General features: G+C 36.1%; 1 protein-coding gene across 9 annotated transcripts in view; it reads left to right on the top strand.

Annotated features, from left to right (window-relative positions):
* Positions 1-21,104, top strand: part of Dys (Dystrophin) — a 762,481-nt gene that overhangs the window by 81,375 nt on the left and 660,002 nt on the right. For 7 of the 9 annotated variants that reach the window (XM_088278115.1, XM_088278111.1, XM_088278114.1 and 4 more), the window contains 12 exons: positions 1,372-1,551; positions 2,372-2,989; positions 4,246-5,757; positions 5,904-6,575; positions 6,657-7,160; positions 7,637-7,783; positions 8,695-8,870; positions 9,657-9,813; positions 10,170-10,490; positions 18,751-18,861; positions 19,408-19,584; positions 19,779-20,379. In XM_088278115.1, the coding sequence (XP_088134241.1) occupies positions 1,372-1,551; positions 2,372-2,989; positions 4,246-5,757; positions 5,904-6,575; positions 6,657-7,160; positions 7,637-7,783; positions 8,695-8,870; positions 9,657-9,813; positions 10,170-10,490; positions 18,751-18,861; positions 19,408-19,584; positions 19,779-20,379 (5,176 nt within the window). The remainder of the gene's footprint in view (positions 1-1,371; positions 1,552-2,371; positions 2,990-4,245; positions 5,758-5,903; positions 6,576-6,656; positions 7,161-7,636; positions 7,784-8,694; positions 8,871-9,656; positions 9,814-10,169; positions 10,491-18,750; positions 18,862-19,407; positions 19,585-19,778; positions 20,380-21,104) is intronic. The other 2 variants (XM_088278116.1, XM_088278117.1) reach the window with 1 other exon arrangement.

Genomic DNA, 21,104 nt, shown 5'->3' with positions numbered 1-21,104 from the left:
CACTTTTTTTAAAGCTCTCCATATTGGAAAAAAGTGGGTATATTATGAAACAAATTAATAGGCTAACTGCTATATAACTTGACGGAGTTGATGTGTTTGTCTTAGTTTCTGTTAGTGTGGGTTGTATTGTATATGTTGTATTTTGGTACAATAACACTTAACGAGTAACTTTGTACCTGTTTGCTAAATGCGGTTATTAGTATTTATTGTAGGCTTAGGGTTGCCACTCATGAGTTTTTTTTTCAAATGAGTAGTTATCAATTTTTTTTATTGTGGATATGCACATATGAGTAAGTGACCCCTCATCGGCACTGCATCAGAATAATGCGGCTTTGTCTTGTTGGGACATTTAGGATTTTAAAAGTTTTTTACTGTGTATTGTTTTGTTTGTCCGCCTCCGTAGTGTAATGGTCAGCACGCTCGGCTACAGTTCTGGAGGTCCCGGGATCGATTCCCAAGGGGGGTAAAATAAATATTAGTGATTTTTTCACTGTCATATTTATTCAATATTACCCTGGACTGGTACCTGAAGCGGAGGGCTGATCACCTTTCCTTCATGTGTAAATGATCAAGATAACACTGCGTTTATATGACGCAGTGCCCTATGCACCATTGGGGTGCGGATAAGGGTTTTATTATTATTATTATATTGTTTTGTTTTTATATACTATGAATGTAAATACAGAGAATATTTCATTTATCCGCCTCCGTAATACAGTAGATAGTGCATTTCGTATGTATGAGATTCAGGGTTCGATTCCCAGTGAAGTTATCACGGATAAATATTAAAAAAAAACATTTAATACTTTTATGTTACCTACTTACCTTCATTCAATTCACAATAAAATTATGTCTTCTCTCTTCTTCTTCTTCTTACCCTTATCCGCACCCAATGTTGCGCAGGGCACTGAATCGTATTAACACAGTGTTATTTTGATCATTATTAATATGAAAGCCTGGATATCAAACCCGGAGCCTCCAGCATGGGAGCTAAACCAGCTAACCATAACACTATAGAGGGGGAAAAAATTATGTAATTGTAGTTGTATGTTGATATTCTCCAATACGCTGGGGAAACAACATAGGTAGGACAGGAAATAAAGAATTTGAAAAAATTATGACATCATTCATCCTACGAAATGTCTCTCTCTTTCTCTCTCTCTCGCCTACATATTAAACAGACACATCAACATTACAGTATCATTGAGTGCTGCTAATGCTCTGATGATTAAGTAAAATCAATTGACAGATTCTACTTTTCCTCTTGTGTATATTTCAATCCTTGGAATATTTTCATCATCCGTGCATTTGGGTCATCATTCTCCAACATTATGTCATAATTCTCTAACATTATGTCTCGTTCCAATCCAGCAAAGCTTCGCCAGTTCTGAGGGTCTCCTGGAGTCCTTCACGGGCGGCGGCGGCGGGGGCATGGAGGCCAGGCTGGCCCGCGCCCTGCGGGAGCTCCGAGCGGTGTACCGAGGGTGCGACCTCCTGGAGCTGGCGGGAGCCGAACCTGAGGATGTCAGGGGGCAACTGAAACACTGTCTGGTGAGTGAATCATGAATAGGCTATGAAAATGCTTAATTTATCCTTGTAACTTGAATTAGAATGCTGAGAAACAATATATCGACTCTTGTACATTTTGCTAAAAACGTGGCCGTCTATATATGTACCGATGATGACGCCAGTGTATTGGCGGTCAAGCTAGAAGGTTATATCGCAGGGTGTACATTTTTAAAGTTTAAAATAAGTTAAAATTTAACTTCACTAATGTAAACTTATTTTTTTGTAAAAACCTATTTTTTTTGCCTCTATAATGTTTTTTGAAGTAGTGTATTTTTGCATAAAAGTCTTTACCAATTTTAGGATACATATAAGAAAAAAATCTCAACATTAAAACGGTTGAAGGAACTTTTTTTGGATGCTGTTGTAAAAATCTCTATTGCTTAGGAAAAAAATAAATTGTGTGTTGTTTATTATTTTGCCGAGTTTAAATGTTTTGAGTTTTTTTTCTAACAATCGGAAAACAATACTTTCCAACAAAAACATAATTAAAAAAAAATAATATTAAAAATAACAAAAATTGTACCATGGATATTGATGAATTTGGCACATCCCAGGTGTGTAGGATTGTTCCGCTCGGATGGTTTAATTGATTGTGTCACCGGGTGAGTGTGGGAGTGGAGAGGTGTACTTTAATTGAACTAAACCACGTGCTATGTCTATTGAAATTTAACAATAAAGATTCCAGATAAATGTATGTCAGTTCAATTTCTGTCATGTCCTACATCACTATTTGTGCGTCGTGAAAATTATGTTTTGGTTCGCCTCGTTTCTAATTTTAATTTTTTGTTATTTTCTTTATCAGAGATTCTATCGAACGCTGAGTGAGATGAAGTCCGAAGTCGAGACGGTTATCAAATCTGGACGGAAGATGGTGGAAGATCAAGCGGTCGCCGATCCGCAATCCTTTTCCAAGAAAATAGACACTCTGAAGGAACTTTACAACAAACTGGGCGCACAAATCACAGAGTCTAAACAGATGCTAGAAAATGCACTGATCACATCCAGAGAGATACAGAACGACCTGTCGTCCCTGAACAAGTGGCTCGATAGCCTCGTCGGAAGTATGGGAAAACAGACGCTAGAGTTGGAAATGTCCAGGATGCAAGGCATCAAAGACAAACTCAACGCCAACTATAGCGAGTTTGCAAAGCAGTGCGACGCCATTTACCTGGAGCCTTTGAAGGAGTCCATCGATAAGACGAATGAGAGATGGGAACAATTGAAGCTACACGGCATCCCGGAACTAGAAGAAAAAGATGTACTGAAGTTCTTAAGTGATTTAGATGGCAAAGATTATAATGTAGACACGACGTCTCTCGAAAGACTCAGAGCCATGAAGATTGAAATCGAATGGAAAATAAAGAATGTCGATAAGGCGCAAGAAACGGAAAAGTGGAATATCTTGCTTAAAAGGATTGAGGTAAGTGGATTAAATTAATTGTTCCAAATTCCGCATACATTATTTTTCAAAGGAAAAAATATTTTTCAAACCACAGTTCTTTCACGCGCTTATAATGCACATAGATGAATGGTAAAAGGTTATTATTATCACTGAAATCGAGCCTTATTCTATACAAAATTTACTCAATTTTACACATAAAAATAAAACAACACACTTGGGAAAATAATGTTTTGTCCGCTTTTTATTTTATATCTAAAATGAGGTGCATTTTTTTTGTGCATTTATTGTTATGTTTGTTGAATGTTGTGTTAATTATTCCATAAAATGGTAAATTATATATTTTTTTTTTATAAAAAAACTCATGAAGTAAATAAATAATATTATTTCACAAAATGAATATATTTTTAATATTTTATTTTTTAATTTTTTTTGAGAAACTGTTCTGCTTTTGAACACTGCTTTTGTTGTATTAAATAATAATTCAATAACCTTTACAGTCAACTCAATCATTGATGATAATTTTCTTAGCTTTTACGTTATATATTTTGTCGCTATCTATGTTATAATTGAATCGTAGGAAACCCATGTTACTGTACCCTGTGAATATTCACCTAAAATGTGTTCTCATAATAACATGTATCATACACAATTCTGGTCCTTGTTTCGTTGATCCTTATTTACTGTGCATATACCCTTGTGGTGATGGGGTGACTGGCTGAAGCTTTACTACCTCCGACATTGCTAATAGGTACCTCGGTGAAGTCTCTACAAATCACTTTTAAAAAAAAGGTTAAGGTCTGTCTATCTTTCTTTGGTGTTTCCAAATGGGGATCATCCATTATCCATAAATGTATTTATTTCTCTATTGCATAGTAAAATATATACAGGCAAAAAGTGGGCACAAAACTCCTAATAATGTTTTTATGCTTCCAAATAACATGTGTGAGCTTTTGTTGTCGTTGAGAAGAGCATCAATTAACATCTAATACTAGCTGTTTGTCATACTCAAAACTAATATAACATCAAGTTTAATACGTCACATAATAATACACAACAGATTTTTACTCTTTAAGTTTAAATAAAGTTTATCATAATCTAAAGTATGCTTATCTAAATAATTTTGCAGAATCATTTAACTTTTAATAATTAATTTAAATGATAGTTAGATAATCCTTTCGTTCATTTGAAAAAAAGTAAATCGCTTATTAAAGGAACTTTTTTGTAAGAAATTAAAACGATAGAGTGTAGGATAAATTCAGACCTTATATTTACAGAAAGTACTTCCCAGGGTAGAGGGAGACAAAGGTATTCGGGAAGATCTTACTTTAAATGAGTTTGTCCAAGAATTACCCGAATTAGCGAATCAATCTAATGACAGTACTAAAGAAGAAACTAAACCGAAAGTCGAGTATGAAATTGTCCACGTTAGTGATACAATAAAACGACGACTCGAGTCCACGAGTACTGTACCTGATTTGGTACAAACAACCAATGAGAAAATGAAGGGGAATAAGTCCAAAATTCCTTTAGCACTCAAAAGTCCAGTCCCTATACGCAAGGAATTTTCCCACGATACAAACAAATCTGAAAACGCAGTTGCCCCGAAGCCGACTAGTCAACCTGATTCTAAACCTGCAGACATCGATCCGCAGGAAAGTCACAAAATAGCGGATACATTCAACTTATCAGATGATAGTGCTCTGTTTTCACAAATATCAGGGAACACCCTTGTAGTAAACGCTCCGAAGCCCTCTAAACCTGTGAAACAGGAGCTTTGTCACATGGTTGAGGTGAAAGAAGGTGAGATTTTTAAGTCTTCTATAAACACATTGGAACCTATGGAAGTTTATCCATCGGCGTCTATAGAAACTGCAATGCAGTACGGGCCCAACAGTGTCGAAATGGTTGAAATAATCGATACAGAGTCACCGGCCGATTCTGACGTGGAAGAAAGGCAAAAAAGCGCAGCCAGTAGTCAAGATGGTCTCTCAGAGTGGGCCGCAACGCAAATCTTTAAACTTGATTCTACCACGAGAATGTCACCGATTCGATCTGTCGGAGAGGCTTCTCCCACAACTGGTCATAAAACCTTCACTGTGGAAGTAAGAAAAACAGAAGAAGCTTCCAAACCTCTGATCGGCATATTGAAAAGAAGACAGAGTTCAACTGATAGCGAGAACGATGTAGACACGAAGGTAGTGAAGCCGAACCAAATTAAAGACAGCCCTCTCAAAGTGGTAACAGTTCAAGAATCACACGCCCAATCCAACGGCAGATTCCCATCCACTCCTCCATCTACTCCTTCGGCAGATGTTTCATTCGATAAGAACCCGTTACTTACTGATTTAGAAAACATTCTTTCTCAATTGGAGAATGAAGATCTTACACCGTGCATAAAAGATAAAGGTGCGGTTGCCGAGTACTTGATTTTAGATGAATCACCGAAGGTCGGTGCTAAAGGAAGTCCACAAAATTGTGACACGGTTGATAACCCATCGAGCGGTATCCCTATTCAGCAAATAACCATAGTCGAAACTAAGATAATCCTAAAAAAACCCACCGGAATCAGCATCGGTGGCACTTCCGCATCCCGGATAAGTCGTAAGTCCTCGGGTCTCGGCAGTTCAGTCACTACGGAGGAAGAGAATGAAAGCTTCAACGGTTCTGATAAGGAGACAGATGATGCTGTAGTTTTTTCTGACGATGAAGATATGGATGTTCAATATGAATCTTCTTCCCAAGAATCACCATCGGATCAAAAGAAATTCCCCGGGATCTTAGATAAGGTACATGTTATTCTAAGTTCTTACATTTCTTGTGAATGTGATTTTTAAGGGTTAAGTAACATGGTTATCCGAGTAACATCGCTATTCATTTTTTTTTACAATTAAGTAAATGAGTTTCATTTTCTTCATTAACCTTTTGATTCCAGGGTAAAATAAACGATCCCGGTGAGGCTTCGAATAATCCCGTATCTACCTCGACTCCTTTAAAACTAGTAGGAGAAAAGCCAGATGTATGTAACATTTCCATAAACCCCGGTTCTGATCAGGCCACCGTCGTGGCGCTCTCCCCAAAATTGAAGACGAAACCTTTTTCATACGATGGCAAATCGCAGAGTCCTAAAGATCAGCCCAAGTCTCCGGGTACGAAGCAATTGGCTTCGCCAGTTTTCGAAACGAAACTTAAAATGCCCGAAAAGAAATCGCCCGGAACTCCTCCCAGTCCATTGCCAAAACCTAAGAACAAAGCGCCTGTGCCTCTGAGTCCTATCGCCAAAACTAAATCGTTTATTCCAATCAGCAAGGAGAGAATTCACGGAAAGCCTTCGGGTAATACTTCCATCACTGACAAGTCCCCGTCTCCGTCGGTTTCTTCGGAGTCACCTCTCACTCCGTCGCAAGCCGATGGAGCTCCGAAATGGGTGCCATCATCCCCAATTTCTCCCAGAGAGTCAGAACTTAAGAAGCTCTTTGGACCTGATTGTGATGACGAACTCGTGCAGTTTGAATTGGAAGCGGTTCAAATGATGAGGCGAATGGATGTCATGCTAATTACTGTCGGAGGAGTTGACAATGAAAGAGATCCTGGCAAACGGCTGGAGGTAAGTAGTCCTCATTGCTGACTCCAACGGTTAAATCACATTTTTGCAATTGTCACATTTATTTGTTTAATTTTTTTGTAGATTTTGAAAAGTGAGCTCGGAAGTCTTGCTCCCGATGCAGCTTCACTCATATCCCGCGGAGACAGTTTAGTATACTCGAAACACAAGATAAACCCGTCGATTGCCGACCATCTGCAGACAAAATACCAAGACAAGCTGCGGAACAAATGGTCGAAAGTAATGTCAGAAATCGAAACCAAGAGAAATATCGCGAGGAAAGCGGAAGACGACCTAAAAGAGTTTAACTTACTCAAAACCGATCTTACAAAATGGCTGAACGAAATTCACTCGGAATTGCAATACGCCAACAATTATAATTATCCCTCGGAGTCTTTGCGAGAAGAATTCAAAGCCAAAGAACGAGATGTAATGAAGTTGAATGATCTCGCTAAAGATATGAAACAACAGAAAGTGGGCTACCAAGAACAACATCTGGGAGACGTCAATAATGACTGGATTAAGGTTGCCGAAGTGTACGCAACAATTTGCGCTCCTTCTAAAGACAAAGAGAAACATGCTAAGAATGTAAGTCGCGGTTTAAAATTCATATATCGCTCACTCCTTTCAAGAACGTCATAAATCAAAAAACTTGATTTTTCAGGAGAAAGTTTTTAAAGTTTAAACATACAATACAATGTATTAAAAATAAATATCAAGCCACTTATTGAACTTTTTACTGTGCAACAGTTTTTTTTTAGGTAAAACCTGAAGGTTCTTTCTCAATTTGAAAAATATTTAGTACATTTAAACAAATAATTAAACAAAACCTTTTCTTCAGAATGCAAAAACAACACTTTCTGCCCTGTAGCGTGTAAATATTAAGTTAAAAATATGCCGCTTTTGCTGGGATATAGTTCTGGCATTTAGTTCTGGGCATTCTGAAAACATGCACAACTGAAAATAGACGATTTTTGATTTATGACGTTCTTGAAAGGAGTCAGCGATATATAATTGTGAGCAGTAAAGATTTTGTGTGAATGATTTTTTTTACAATATTTCAGGAGGCCATTGCGCAAAAGGGTTCAGAGTTTGTAACTAAAGTAAACAAAGCGAGAGAAGCTGTTTCCGCCATTTCCAGGCAACTCAACTCTCATCCACTGAATGGCTTAGATTTTGATGAATTCCCCCAACAAGAGGATTCATTACTTGTAAGATGTCATTTTAATGTTCCTAATATTATTTTTAATGAATTGGTTTTTATAATAATAACTTACTAATAACTTAAACCAGACATATTTTGTTTAACACTAACAATCGGGCTGAAAAGTTCGTAGGCTGACACATAGATGGCGTTACTAGAAATAAATACACTGGTGTCATTGTCGGTATATCGACGGCCGCACTTTTAGCAAAGTATATCAGTCATATTTTTATTAAAAACCTAGTTTCGGCAACAACCTGTTGCCCTCTTCAGGTTTTTTTTATGACTAAACATACATACATGATATATGTAAGAAACAGTGAACAAATTATGTATTGGGTTTCAATAAGGATAATATATTACAATGATCCACAAAGTTAATGCTTTCAAAATTCAAAATAAAGTATACCAGAGTCCATATATCCATTCACAGCAGCCAGTTCACATTTTTTGGTATTCCAACCCGTTTTCTACAGCAAAGTATTCACAAATGTGTTTTTATGCAAAGTAAAATGACTAAATAATGATTAATTTTGCACTCTAACAGTTAAACGCAGCCAGTTTGCAATTTTTGGCATTCCGACCCGTTTTCTACAGCAAAGCATTCACAAATGTGTTTTTATAAAATAATTAAATAAAACCCTTATCCGCACCCCAATGGTGCATAGGGCACTGCGTCATATAAACGCAGTGTTATCTTGATCGTTTACACATGAAGGAAAGGTGATCAGCCCTTCGCTTCAGGTACCAGTCCAGGGTAATATTGAATAAATATTACAGTGAAAAAATCACTCATATTTATTTTACCCCCCCTGGGAATCGAACCCGGGACCTCCAAAACGGTAGACCATTACACTACGGAGGCAGACATGTGTTTTTATGCAAAGTAAAATTACTAAATAATGATTAATTTTCCAGAAAGTAAAGGAGTCTCTCGTTGCCTGTCGCCCATCTGTAGAGGAAATCGACCGGGAAAGTGGAGCCATAGTTCGAAAGTGCAAAAAAGAACAAACCGATCAAATCAAAAGAGTTTTAGACAAGCTGAAGGAGGAGTGGACTGCGGTCAACAAAACATTTAAAGAAAGAAATGAAAGGTATGTATGTCACTTTGGATACCAAAATCCGATATATCAGCTTTCGGTACTGTAGCGAGAAATACCGGATCCGTCATATCTGACATCATTATTTATAAAAGTATCAGATACATTTTAGACAGTATGTTAGGGATTCCTTCAGGGTTGTGCAAAATTTTTCCATTCATGATAGGTTTTTTTTTCAATAAGTCTTAGACTAATATTTTGAATGAAATAATCATTTATATCTTACAATTATGTAGTTGTAATTACAATTATGTAGTTTTAGTTACAAAAAATGATGTTTCAAAAATATTAAAAGAAAAAATTAAGTACATTAAACCAATTTCATTTTTCGCAGAAAGTTTTGTAAAGCTGTGGTATTCTTCAAATATATTTATTTTTACATGTAAGGGTAAATCAAGAATATGCAATAAATTGATATAAATATAATACAAATATTAAATAACAAAAAAAAAATTGTTAATTACTCCTACTCAAATTCCTTTAAAAACTGGATGTCAGGAACTCTTTTTTGCAATTGACATCAAGCGAGCAGCATTTACTCATAATTTTTTTTATAACATTACATATATTAAGTTAAATAAACTCCTAGAGATATTGTCATACGGAATTAAATTATCGAACACATTTTATTTTTGAATAATTTATGTTTATATCGCAGTATTTCTAGCGCAGTAACCCCAGAAGTCCTGGTAGCCAAAGGCATTTAATAATTCCAACATTTTTCATTTCAAACATGTCTTATTGTACATGTGGTTGGTTAATTCAATATTTTAATGACAGATGGAGAAAATCGCAAACGCAGTGGGTTGGACTTTACACCAATCTGGAGCAATTTGGTGAATGGTTGGATCAGGCCGACCGTATGGCTCTCGACATGAGCAAAGAAGGACAACCGCTAAAGGACATGAAGCAAAAACAGAAGGACTTGGAAAAACAGGCAAGTGATGTGATAATTTGTTCTTCTTCTCCGTCTTAGTCCTTATTACTGAGGGTTGTGACCTTCTCTGACTCTTCTTCAGTTATCTTGACTGCACTTGGCGTTCCAACCACCGAGGTGGCTGCTGCTGTCTTAACTTGATCGGTCCATCAAATGGGGGAACTTTTCTTTTCCCCTCCAGGCTACTGATCGCAACCAGTTGTTCCAGGCTATCCGCTATTGCTACGCGTAACGTGTCCAAAGAACTGAAGAATCCGTCCTGTACAGACATATGCCACAGTCATCCAAATTCAACTCCTGACGAATGGATTCGTTACATATATGATAATTTTAATTCTTTGTTTTTTGTTTTCTAGGTTTCAAGAAAGGAGAGTCAGTTTAATACTATAAATACGGCGAGCGCAGATGTCATAGGAAAATGTTCTCCTCCTTTGTCGAACGACATAAAGGAACAAGTGGAAATCTTGAAGGATAGATGGGTGAAGCTCGCCAGCAAAATGGGCACCATTAGAGACAGAATCTCCGGCCAGGACGCGGCGCACCTGATGAAGGAAGGGGCGTCCAACTGGCTGCAGAGCACTCACAACTGTCTCCAGCAGGTGGAAGCTCTGCTCCAGGGTTCCACCGCCAATCCATCTGATGACACTTCACTCGCAATCCGCCTCAGCCTCGTAAAGGTAAGACTACCAAATACTGCTTCATTTTCAATTTTAACAGTTTATTTTCATTACTTTACTGTATCAACAAATTTTATAAAGACCTTAAAAACCAATAATATAAAAAAATACATATTTATTATTTAAATTGTGTCGGGTTCTGGTCCCGTGGTCAGTGTCGCGGACTTTCTCGGTTTGAACCCACCCTACCACTATTTGATACCTATTTCTAATAATGAGCCCCTTAGGCTCATAGAAATAGTTTGAAATTGAAGTATTTTTGTAAATAATAAAAACATAAATTTTAAATTTAAATTATAATTTTTTGAGTTCGTAGTAAATATCCTTTTTAAATGAAAAGTTCAAATTTGAAATCAATAAAGTGATTTATGTAATTGTGAGAATTTTTTCCATTACATCAGTGGCGTGCACAGACTTTTTATTCAGGGTAGGGTAAGGATAAGGCATAGCAGGCACTGGTCGTGTTTCTATAAAGAGCGCGTTTAATCCGGGGTAGGCACTGCTTTTCTGTCTACGTAGAATCCACGCCTCTGCAGTATGTAGGGTAAAAAAAACGACTGATTGGTGTTTGGTCGTTTACAGTTGGCAGCGAAAAGCCGACTGGTCGGCTTTTGATAGTGAATGTGTTAAATTTGACCATGTATAGCTCACACTGAACTAAAATGGCTTCTTATGTAATAAAATAACAACTATATAGTTTTTGTTGTTTGTTAGTGAACATAGTTTGGTAATTAAACGCTCTTGAAAAACATGTAAATATGTATTAATTATGTATTAATATTAATGTCTAAGTACTATATTAATTTATTTATTTTTCCTCATACACATATTTACAATTTAAAATTTACAATAATGTGTCCTCACTGGGTCTTCCCATGCCGAGGGTTTTTACATTTTACATTACAAGTTTATCAAGTTATTTGATAAGAGCACATTTTACATTAGTTATAACTTGTTGTATAACATGTTGTCTATAAAAAAAAAAAATTGTTCGTTTGTTCTAAATCTTAATCTCCTAAACTTATTCATCGATTACTTCGATGGCAGGTAAAACACGTTTCGCAATGGCAGCGCCATCTATTGAACGTAATAGCAATACACGCGATACCAAACATTTCTCATGACAAACACCTTGTTCCTTGACAGCTGCTAAAATAGTACATAAGCATTGCGAAATTAAACGTTTTACAAATAAATAATAATAATATTAAATTTGGATAATTTCTATAGCGCCATATTCGTAAAATACTACCTCAGAGCATTCCACGCCATCGAACCCGCAACATCAAAGGCACGCCCGCCAAACTTTGTCTTTCCTTTCCATTTCACCTGACTGAGCCACAGCGACACGTGGCTGGGTACAGCTAGTACTAAATACACGAAAACAAAATATTTAGCTATAACTGAACACGGAAATGTCAAATTCAATAACTAAACGAAGACGGGTTAAACGTATACCATAAATAATCGTGAAGTGTGTATTTGGGAATTGTCGCGAGATGGCGAGGCGCCAAACTTTGCGCTCGGTTTCCATATTCTGTCAGCATCTCTGGTTAATTCACCCTAACAGATTACCACACATTCAATGAACTACACCTTCCCGCTGTACGTACCGTGACGTCGCGTCATTTCTGTCAACGTCTGAAAGTGTTGGATTGAGCAGAAGCGATGCCTTCGATGAAACGTTGAAAATTAGTTAATTTTTCAGGAAATATTATTGTGGATAAAATTAAAAGATTATGGAATTGTTTTTAGTCATGGTACTTTAGTATAAATATATTTTTTAAAAGCAATTATTTTTTGTTTTAATTTTTACTAAAATACTTCAATTTCGTACTACCTCTGTGAGCCTAAGTGGTTCATTATTAAAAATAGGCTTCAAATTGTGGTAGAGTGGCTTCGAACCCAGAAACGTCATATATATAAAAACTTGATTTTTCAGGAGATCGTTTTTAAAATTTAAAAATATAATAAAATGTATTAAAAATAAATATCTAGCCACTTATTGAACTTTTTACTGTGCAACAGATCTTTTTAGGTAAAACCTGAACGTTTTTTCTCCATTTTATATATTTAAAACTAATTAAACAATACCTTTTTTTCAAAATGCAAAAACAACACTTTCTGCCCTGTAGCGGGTAAATATTAATTTAAAAATATGCCGCTTTTGCTGGGATAAAGTACATTCCGAAAGCACAACTGAAAATTGACAATATTTGATATATGACGTTGTGGAAAGAAGCGAGCGATTTTTTTTAGTCTTTTAAAGTATGATTACTTTTCTCTCTCATTTTGATAATTCTCATACATCGCTATGGTTCTTTTCCTTTCTGGCGAATATCTTTTAACGCTAAGAGCTTTTGAGCATCAATTTTTATGTACCGATTGATTTTACGTTTCCTTTAAAATTTTGCTGCCGTATCTGAGTCACTCAGGGAACGACTGAGAATTCACCAACTTACCACTCTTTCACACGTCATTATTTACAAACGTATGATCTATGTGGCGTCGAGATTGGAATCGATAACTTTGAATCTCTTTGAAAAATGTATGATGTTTTTTTTGCTAAGATAAACTCATACAATATTGGATTGTTTACGTATCTATTTCTATTAGCCATTAGAAATGTTGTGAAAAATTGCTAAAAATGTATGTGTTAGTTTGTTCAACATCTCAAATCTAGTAAAGTTATTCATGATTGCTTTGAAAATTTGACACAACGTTGCATTCGAATTCGCTCGTGTTTTTATCTATCTATATAAATAATAATGTAAATGTTAGTTTATTCAAAATCTCAAATCTCCTAAAGTCATTAAGGTGGGATAATCGGTAGCCCGCAAATGAATTTTCTTTAAAACCAGTTAAAATTTAACGTAATTGAATATTTTGGTTAAAACACTTTTTTTGGATAGGAAAAATAAGTTTTTTCTTTGAAGTAAATATATGGTTTTGAAAATAAAAGAGTTATTGAACGGTAAGAAGTTTGAATTTTTTTCTTTTTCATATACTTACTATCAATTTTTTAAAATTCCAATATGTAATCTAGAAAAAAAAATTGCGCGGACACACGTGTGGCTCCTCGCTCAGTCGGTCGCGTACTAAATTGTAATTTCACCTGTAACAGTAAAAAAAAAAATTTCGGCTGCAATAGCAGCGCCATCTGTTGAACGTATCAGCAACACGCAATACTAAACGGTTCTCATGGCGAACAGCGTGCTTCTTGATAAGAGATTTCTGTCATCTAGCAATTTGAAGTTTCTATTTTTAAAAAAATTTCATTGCTCCATAAGGATTATAAAGCAATGAAAATATGCATATACAAATATGTGTGCTTTCTCTTTCTTTTCCGTTTGACCCGACTGAACCGGCGTTTGTCCGCCTCCGTAGTGTAATGGTCAGCACGCTCGGCTACCGTTCTGGAGGTCCCGGGTTCGATTCCCAGAGAGGGGGGTCGAATAAATATAAGTGATTTTTTCACTCTATTATTTATTCAATATTACTCTATTATTTATTCAAACCCTGGACCATATTACCCTGGACTGGTACCTGAAGCGGAGGGCTGATCACCTTTCCTTCATGTGTTAACGATTAAGATAACACTGTGTTTATATGATGATGCGTGCCTATGCACCATTGGGTGTGGATAAGGGGTTTGAGAGAACCACAGCGATGCGTGGCCGGGTACAATCAGTGAATTAATTCTTTTTTGACGAGGATTTTTCCGCGAACCGAAACACACGAGCAAATCATTTCTCAGACAAGAGATTTACGTCAACTTTCCATTAAAGTGTGAAATTCTCCCGTCTGAGCGCATTTGAGAGCTCTAATACTTCTGAGTGTATTTCTCTTCGCGTCAACTGGCAAATTCCAATCTGGGCTCTGCGATTTACCGTTTCTGTAAATTTATTTTTCCCTCCATTCAATGTGCCTTCATTGTGCCTTCAGCGAGATATTCCGCGCAAACGTGGAGGCAATGTAACCTTACTCGAGTTGACTGTCTTTTTATTTACAATATTTTGACTAAATCCAATTTTTTTCAAATATTCTTCTCTAAGAAAATATTTCATTGAGGTTTCTCTAAGTAAAAACTTTTTTCATTCATTTTCGATTCGGCAGTCACTTCGTGTTGATTTAGTTTGCATATTTATCTATTATCAATTAAAATTCAATTTAAAACCTCCATGTCTTAAAATTCGTTGTGACGAGTGTTTCAATGCATTTCGCATCATACGGTCTTTGAAAATGATGCAGAATGCATCGAAATACGTGTCACGATAGATAAATAGTGGGATTTATTTACCAGTAAAAAAAAAGAATCTACACACAGAAGATCTTCTTTGTGGGTTACTCGAGCGCCCGACGCGGCTGCTGTGTTTAAGTGTTTAATTTTTGTATAATATTTAAATAATCGTATTATTCTACAAAGTAAATGCCTAATCAATAAAAAAATTTAATAACCAATATTTTCAATTTAACTTCCACTTTAACATTTACTTGTGATTCATGTTTCGACGCATTCTATGATACGGCGTTTGATAATGATGTTGAATGCATCGAAATGTTGAATGCATCGAAACAGGTAAGTGCGGTGGCATTTACCAAGTAAAAGTTCAATATAAAGTGGATATTACCGCCGAATCCATTGACTAAATTATCACAATTATTGTATCACGTTCTGTTTGTGACAATTTTCTTCGAATGATATGTTGTATGTATTGTGTTGGATCTTGAATATCTCTGGTGCGTGAAGACACGTGCGATTCTGTACCTGGTTCCGAAATAGCTCTTGTCACCACATAACTCAGGTCTATTATCACACACGCCATTTTTCCTGTCTCCCAATCTCGCACTCCTGACTCGTCTTCGCCGAGAGCACGAGTGGTCTGACCGCGTCTATTTCTGATTCCTCTGGGAGTATTTTCTGTCATTCTCTGCGTGTGTACGAGGGAGATGCTTTTCTAGCTCTGCTTTTAGATTATCCACGTCTAATGCGATCTGTGATCTGCGGATTATACAAGCGCCGTGTTGTCACCGTGCCGGTTGTCAATATTTACCGAGAACGTGCTAGCTAACGCGGGATGAAAATTAAAAGTTTTTTCTTCTTTTCATTCTTGTAATTGCGGACAGCGAAATCTACGTTTCGACGCGATAATTGAAGACGAAAATTCATCGTTCTACGGTCTTAATTGTGGACGAAAATTTAATGTTTTAGTAATTTAATTGTGGACGGAAATTCTTTATTTTAGTGCTTTAATTGTGGACAAAAATTCAATTGTCTAATGTGATAATTGCACACAGCGATACCTATGTGTTAACGCGATTATTGAAAACGGAAACTTAACGTTCCATGGTATTTATTGTAGAAGAAAATTCAATGTTTTAGTGACATAATTGTGGACAAAAATTCAATGGTCTAATGTGACGATCGCAGTCAGTGATATATACGTTTCGACGTGATAGTAGTTGATGACGAAAATTCAAAGTTTTAAGCCCTTATTTGTGGACGAAAACTCATTGTTTTAGTGCCTTAATTGCAAACAGATTTTCAATGGTTTAATGTTCTAATTGCAGACAAAGAAAACTCATGTTTCGATGCGATAGTTGAAGACGAAAATTCAACTTTCTACGGTCTTAACTGTGTAAATTCAATCTTTTAGTGCCTTAATTGTAGACAAACATTCAATGGTCTGATGTGACAATTACGGACAGTGATATCTGTGTTTCCACTTGATAGTTGAAGACAAAAATTGATCGTTCTACGGTCTTAACTGTGGGCGAAAATTGAGTGATCTGTTATGATAATTGCGGTCAGCGAAATCTTTGTTTCGATGCGTTAGTTAAAGACAAATATTCAAAATTCTAGTATCCTAATAGTGAACGAAAATTTAATATTTTAGTGCATTAATTGAAGTGGAAAAAACTGCAACGCTCTAGTATTTTGAATTAGCGTATCATACGATTTTTCATTAATCCAAAAGTGTGAACCAGGTTTATTTATTGTGATATTTTTTGATGTTGTGTTTGGCACGTAAATGTTGTTTTGTGTATAAATTAATTTTGTTAGAAATATTTGTGATTCACGTTTTACTACCTAAATTTAGTTTTAACGGTGTTTATTTTCGGTTGTGTAAAAAATAATATTTTCGGCGTCATAAAGTATGGCCGAATTTAAGTCTTATTTTCGGGAAATAACGGCGTCTCGACAGTACTACCCGGTTCGTACAGCTGCCATAACAAATTATTTCCAAATTTATATATTTTAATGAATGTTAACGATATTATTTTTTGACATTTCATCAAAGATGAAGAAGAATATGGAAGTCTGGGCATTTACGGGGCTTACGACCGTCATAGGCTGGTTTGAGTGATCACTTTACACACGTGTAACATTCACCAATTCTACCCATTATTGACAACCACACTACTCAAATTCTTGGAAGTTCTATATATATGAACCAATTTAGAAACTTTGTTCTTGAATCACTAGAACTTCACTAGAGACATCTATTGGTGAGATGTAAAGAAGCTTTTTTATTAAGCAGAAACTCTTATATTAGTATGTGAGATCCGAATCCCGGATTATAATCACACACATGAGAAACGCCAGAAAATACCATTTTCATTTTTATTATTAAGCTTATAATTTGACCAGATAATTTATTTACAACATTTTGAGTGTGTCCAAATACTTGTTCACAAAATCTGGATTATCTCCAATTACAGGAGTTATTTTCATATTATTTTTTGACATTTCATCAAAGATGAAGAAGAATATGGAAGTCTGGGCATTTACGGGGCTTACGACCGTCATAGGCTGGTTTGAGTGATCAAAATGCCCAGACTTCCATATTCTTCTTCATCTTTGATGAAATGTCAAAAAATAATATGAAAATAACTCCTGTAATTGGAGATAATCCAGATTTTGTGAACAAGTATTTGGACACACTCAAAATGTTGTAAATGTTAACGATGTTGCAATTCCTACTCAATGAATAGTGTACATGATTGCATTTTCGTCAGGCTCCCACGTAAGGAATTTATGTCATTGTCAGACGGCTGAGTGAAAGCATTTGATCCTGTGTAATCATATCGCTCACTCCTTTCAACAACGTCATATATAAAAAAAAAACTGTATTATTAAGGAGATAGTTTTTAAAGTTTAAAATATAATAAAATGTATTAAAAATAAATATCAAGCCACTTATTGAACTTTTTATTGTGCAACAGATCTTTTTATGTAAAACCTGAAGGTTTTTCTCCATTTGATAAATATTAAGTTTATTACAAAAAATTAAACAACACATTTTCTTCAAAATGCAAAAATAACACTTTCTGTCCTATAGATGGTAAATATTAAGTTAAAAATATGCCGCTTTTGCTGGGATATAGTACATTTTCTGGGCATTCTGAAAACATGCACAACTGAAAATCGACGATTTTTGATATATGACGTTGAAAGGAGTGAGCGATATGTGCAGTCACGAATTTAATTAATATTAATATTAATCAAAGCATTGTTTATGATTGTATTGATTTTATTTATTCATTGTGACAGCTGTTTGGTCTCGTGAGGAGTCTCACCGTGAGATGGAATATCTGTCGTCCATATACAATCGAAGATGGAAGTATGAGCATCCTTGGGCTTACAACCTGGCATTTAGCAAGCTTATGAGATCACTTCATACACTTTAAATCAAACCATTTATCACGTATAAATCGAAATAAAAATATAAAAATGGCGAAATATGCTAGTCTGGTATCCTTTACAAAGCTAGGACTATAACAATTGTTAATTTTCCTAGTTAGTGAAATATTTGAAAAATAACGTAAATAATAAATATAATAAAGTGTAGCAAAACATTACTAAAGGAAGGTGTGTTTTGATTTATATATAAAAATGACTCCGGGAACAATGTTTTGCTTAGCTTAGATCTGACTTACTTTTGGGTATGAATTCAAATATCTCAGTTTTTTACGTATCATATGTATTTTTTACAAAACACTATCCACTCCATGTTTCATGAAAATCATAAAAAAATACACGGAATGAAAAAATAATAAAAAAACGCATTTTTGTACTATTCTGCTACGTGTTTCAATGCACTGAAGCTAATAAGCAATCACCGGTGATGATATTGAAGCTATTTTTATCAGTCAAAAGGTAAAAAAAATAACCCAGTGTAAAAGCAATTGCTTTATACTCAATAAACGTCAATTAAGTTTAAAAAAAATATTTTAATTTATATTTTTTGTTCATCAGGCTCGCGAGGAAGAACTGTCTACCAAACGCAAGGATATGGAAGTGTTGCGAAAGAATAAACAACTTCCCAAGAATGAGCAAGTTGCGAGTGCGCAAGCTCAAATGGAAAAGGTAGTGTTTTGTTTTGTTTTTTTTTTTAAATTTATTTTAATTTTTCATATTTTCTTCTAATACTTTGTGTCACATTTTATAATCTTTATAAAAAATAATAAATCACAGATTTTGTTTTTAACCACATTATATTTGGTACGAATGAGGAAAAAAATATATAATATTAGGCAAATTTGAACTTGACTAAAATCTGGCGGTGTCAGAAGTCGACGGAATCGGAGTGCATGTATGTACTTGATGAAAGCTTGGAGCGTATGTCAGAACAGAAGAGTGTGGCATTCCATCCTCTCTGCCTACCCCTGCAGAAAAACGGCGTAATTGTAGTAGTAGTAGTAGTATTTGGTACTTTTTCCGACCGTTTTCCTTGATTACCATGTCTTCTTCAGGGATGGTTATTCCGAAACCGGCAGTCGTGAAGTAGAATTTTTGATTGATATTACACGATGTGGACGATGAATGATAAAAATAGTGTTTTTTCGATTGTTTTTTTGGCATTGTTCAAAATTGTTGTTTTTAAATAATTTTTTTCTTTTGTTTTTTTTTTAGGCTTCCACAAATCTTGCTGGACACAAGGATTACGTAACATCAAAGCTCACTGCCCTTAATAAGTACAACGCGAGGCTGGACTCTGTCATCTCCTGGGTCATGGAGACGAAGACCAGAATCAACATTTCTAAGGAATTGCCGGAAGCTTCTAAGAAAAACGTCATCGACAACATCATGGTGATTTCTATCATAATTTAATAAGAATATCGATATCTCAACATAGATAAAGAAGAATATGTGAAACGAAGCGGTGACTTACAAGTCACCGTCGCCGGTATACCGGTGACTTAAAAGTCGCCTTTAAGCTCATCTTTAGAACGGACCCAGATGCCAGTCAGATATTGTCGAACTATAACGGCGATTGTTTCTAGGTCCAAGTGCGCGACCGCGAGACTGACGTCAACGAGGTGCTGGAGAACTTCACAAACATCGAGAAGGAATGCGAGGGGGCTAAGCACGCCGTGTCCGCGGAGCTGCGCGAGAAGATATCCAAGCTGCGCGACGACTGGGCGTACGTGCGCGCGCGCGGCGACCCGGCGCCCGACAACCGCGAGACCGCGCGACGCGCGTCCGGCACCCCCGCGAGGGAGCCCAGCACCGCCACCATCACCCTCGAGAGGGTGCTCGTGGCGCCGGCCGCCACGGCCGAGAGGGTGGTCGTGGCGCCCGTCGCCAACAAGGTCATGCCCGAGAGGGTGGTCGTGGCGCCCGTCACCACCAAGGTCATGGCTGAAAGGGTGGTCGTGGCGCCCGTCACCACTAAGGTCATGGCCGAGAAGCTGATCGTCACGCCCGTGTCACCGCTGCCTCCTAGATTCCCCGTTACCGATCGCCCGCCGACTCGTGAATCCGCCGCGAAAGTGAACGACTCGCCTAAACCCGCTACTAAAGTGCCGGCCCCCAAAGAACGCATTATCCCGATGACGCTCGAAGGTACCCCGGAAAAAGATGTATTCAAAACGACAGAATCAGGTAGGACTAATCGTTATACTATTCATATTTAAAGCATGTGTTTTGTGGTGAGACATTTTTACTTTTTTTATTATTTTTTAACAAAAATGTTAGTAATATTAGTATATAACCACTCGTTGGGAATATTGCTATGTTATTGCCGTGTAGTATTGTTTGCATGCTGTTGTAGTGATTGTCCTGACGAAGAGACGGGTGCATCTCGGAACCGGTAGACAAAATCTCTGTAGTGGTTTTATACTAATATTACTAACATTTTGTAAAAAAATATATGTTTATATTATTTGTTTAAAATGAAATGTGGTCATTATTTTTCTCTCTTCCAATTTCTACTTTTCGTTTTCCAATTTTCAACATAAGGTCTTTTCAGCACAAACGGCATGTTTTTATTTATTATTGTTTATTTTAAACTAGGAGTGATTTGTATATCAATAGCATATTGGGTCATACAAAAGTCTCTGCAGTTTTTTGGTACCTTTTTAACAAAAATCTTAATCGAAAATCAATTTAAATAAAGATTTTATTTTGCTTATTATGTACAAGGTTTATAGATCATTAAGTGGATTTTTGCTATATAAAAAAATATATATATATATATATATATATATATATATATATATATATATATATATATATATATATATATATATATATATATATATATAATATAAATATCTATATATATTTCGTCCGTCTCCGTAGTGTAATGGTCAGCACGCTCGGCTACC

The sequence above is a fragment of the Brachycentrus maculatus genome, unplaced genomic scaffold, assembly GCF_059751285.1.
Source record: "Brachycentrus maculatus isolate JH-2025_06_01 unplaced genomic scaffold, ASM5975128v1 h1tg000055l, whole genome shotgun sequence".
Classification (NCBI taxonomy): Eukaryota; Metazoa; Arthropoda; class Insecta; order Trichoptera; family Brachycentridae; genus Brachycentrus; species Brachycentrus maculatus.
This window is presented reverse-complemented; position numbering and strand designations above follow the sequence as displayed.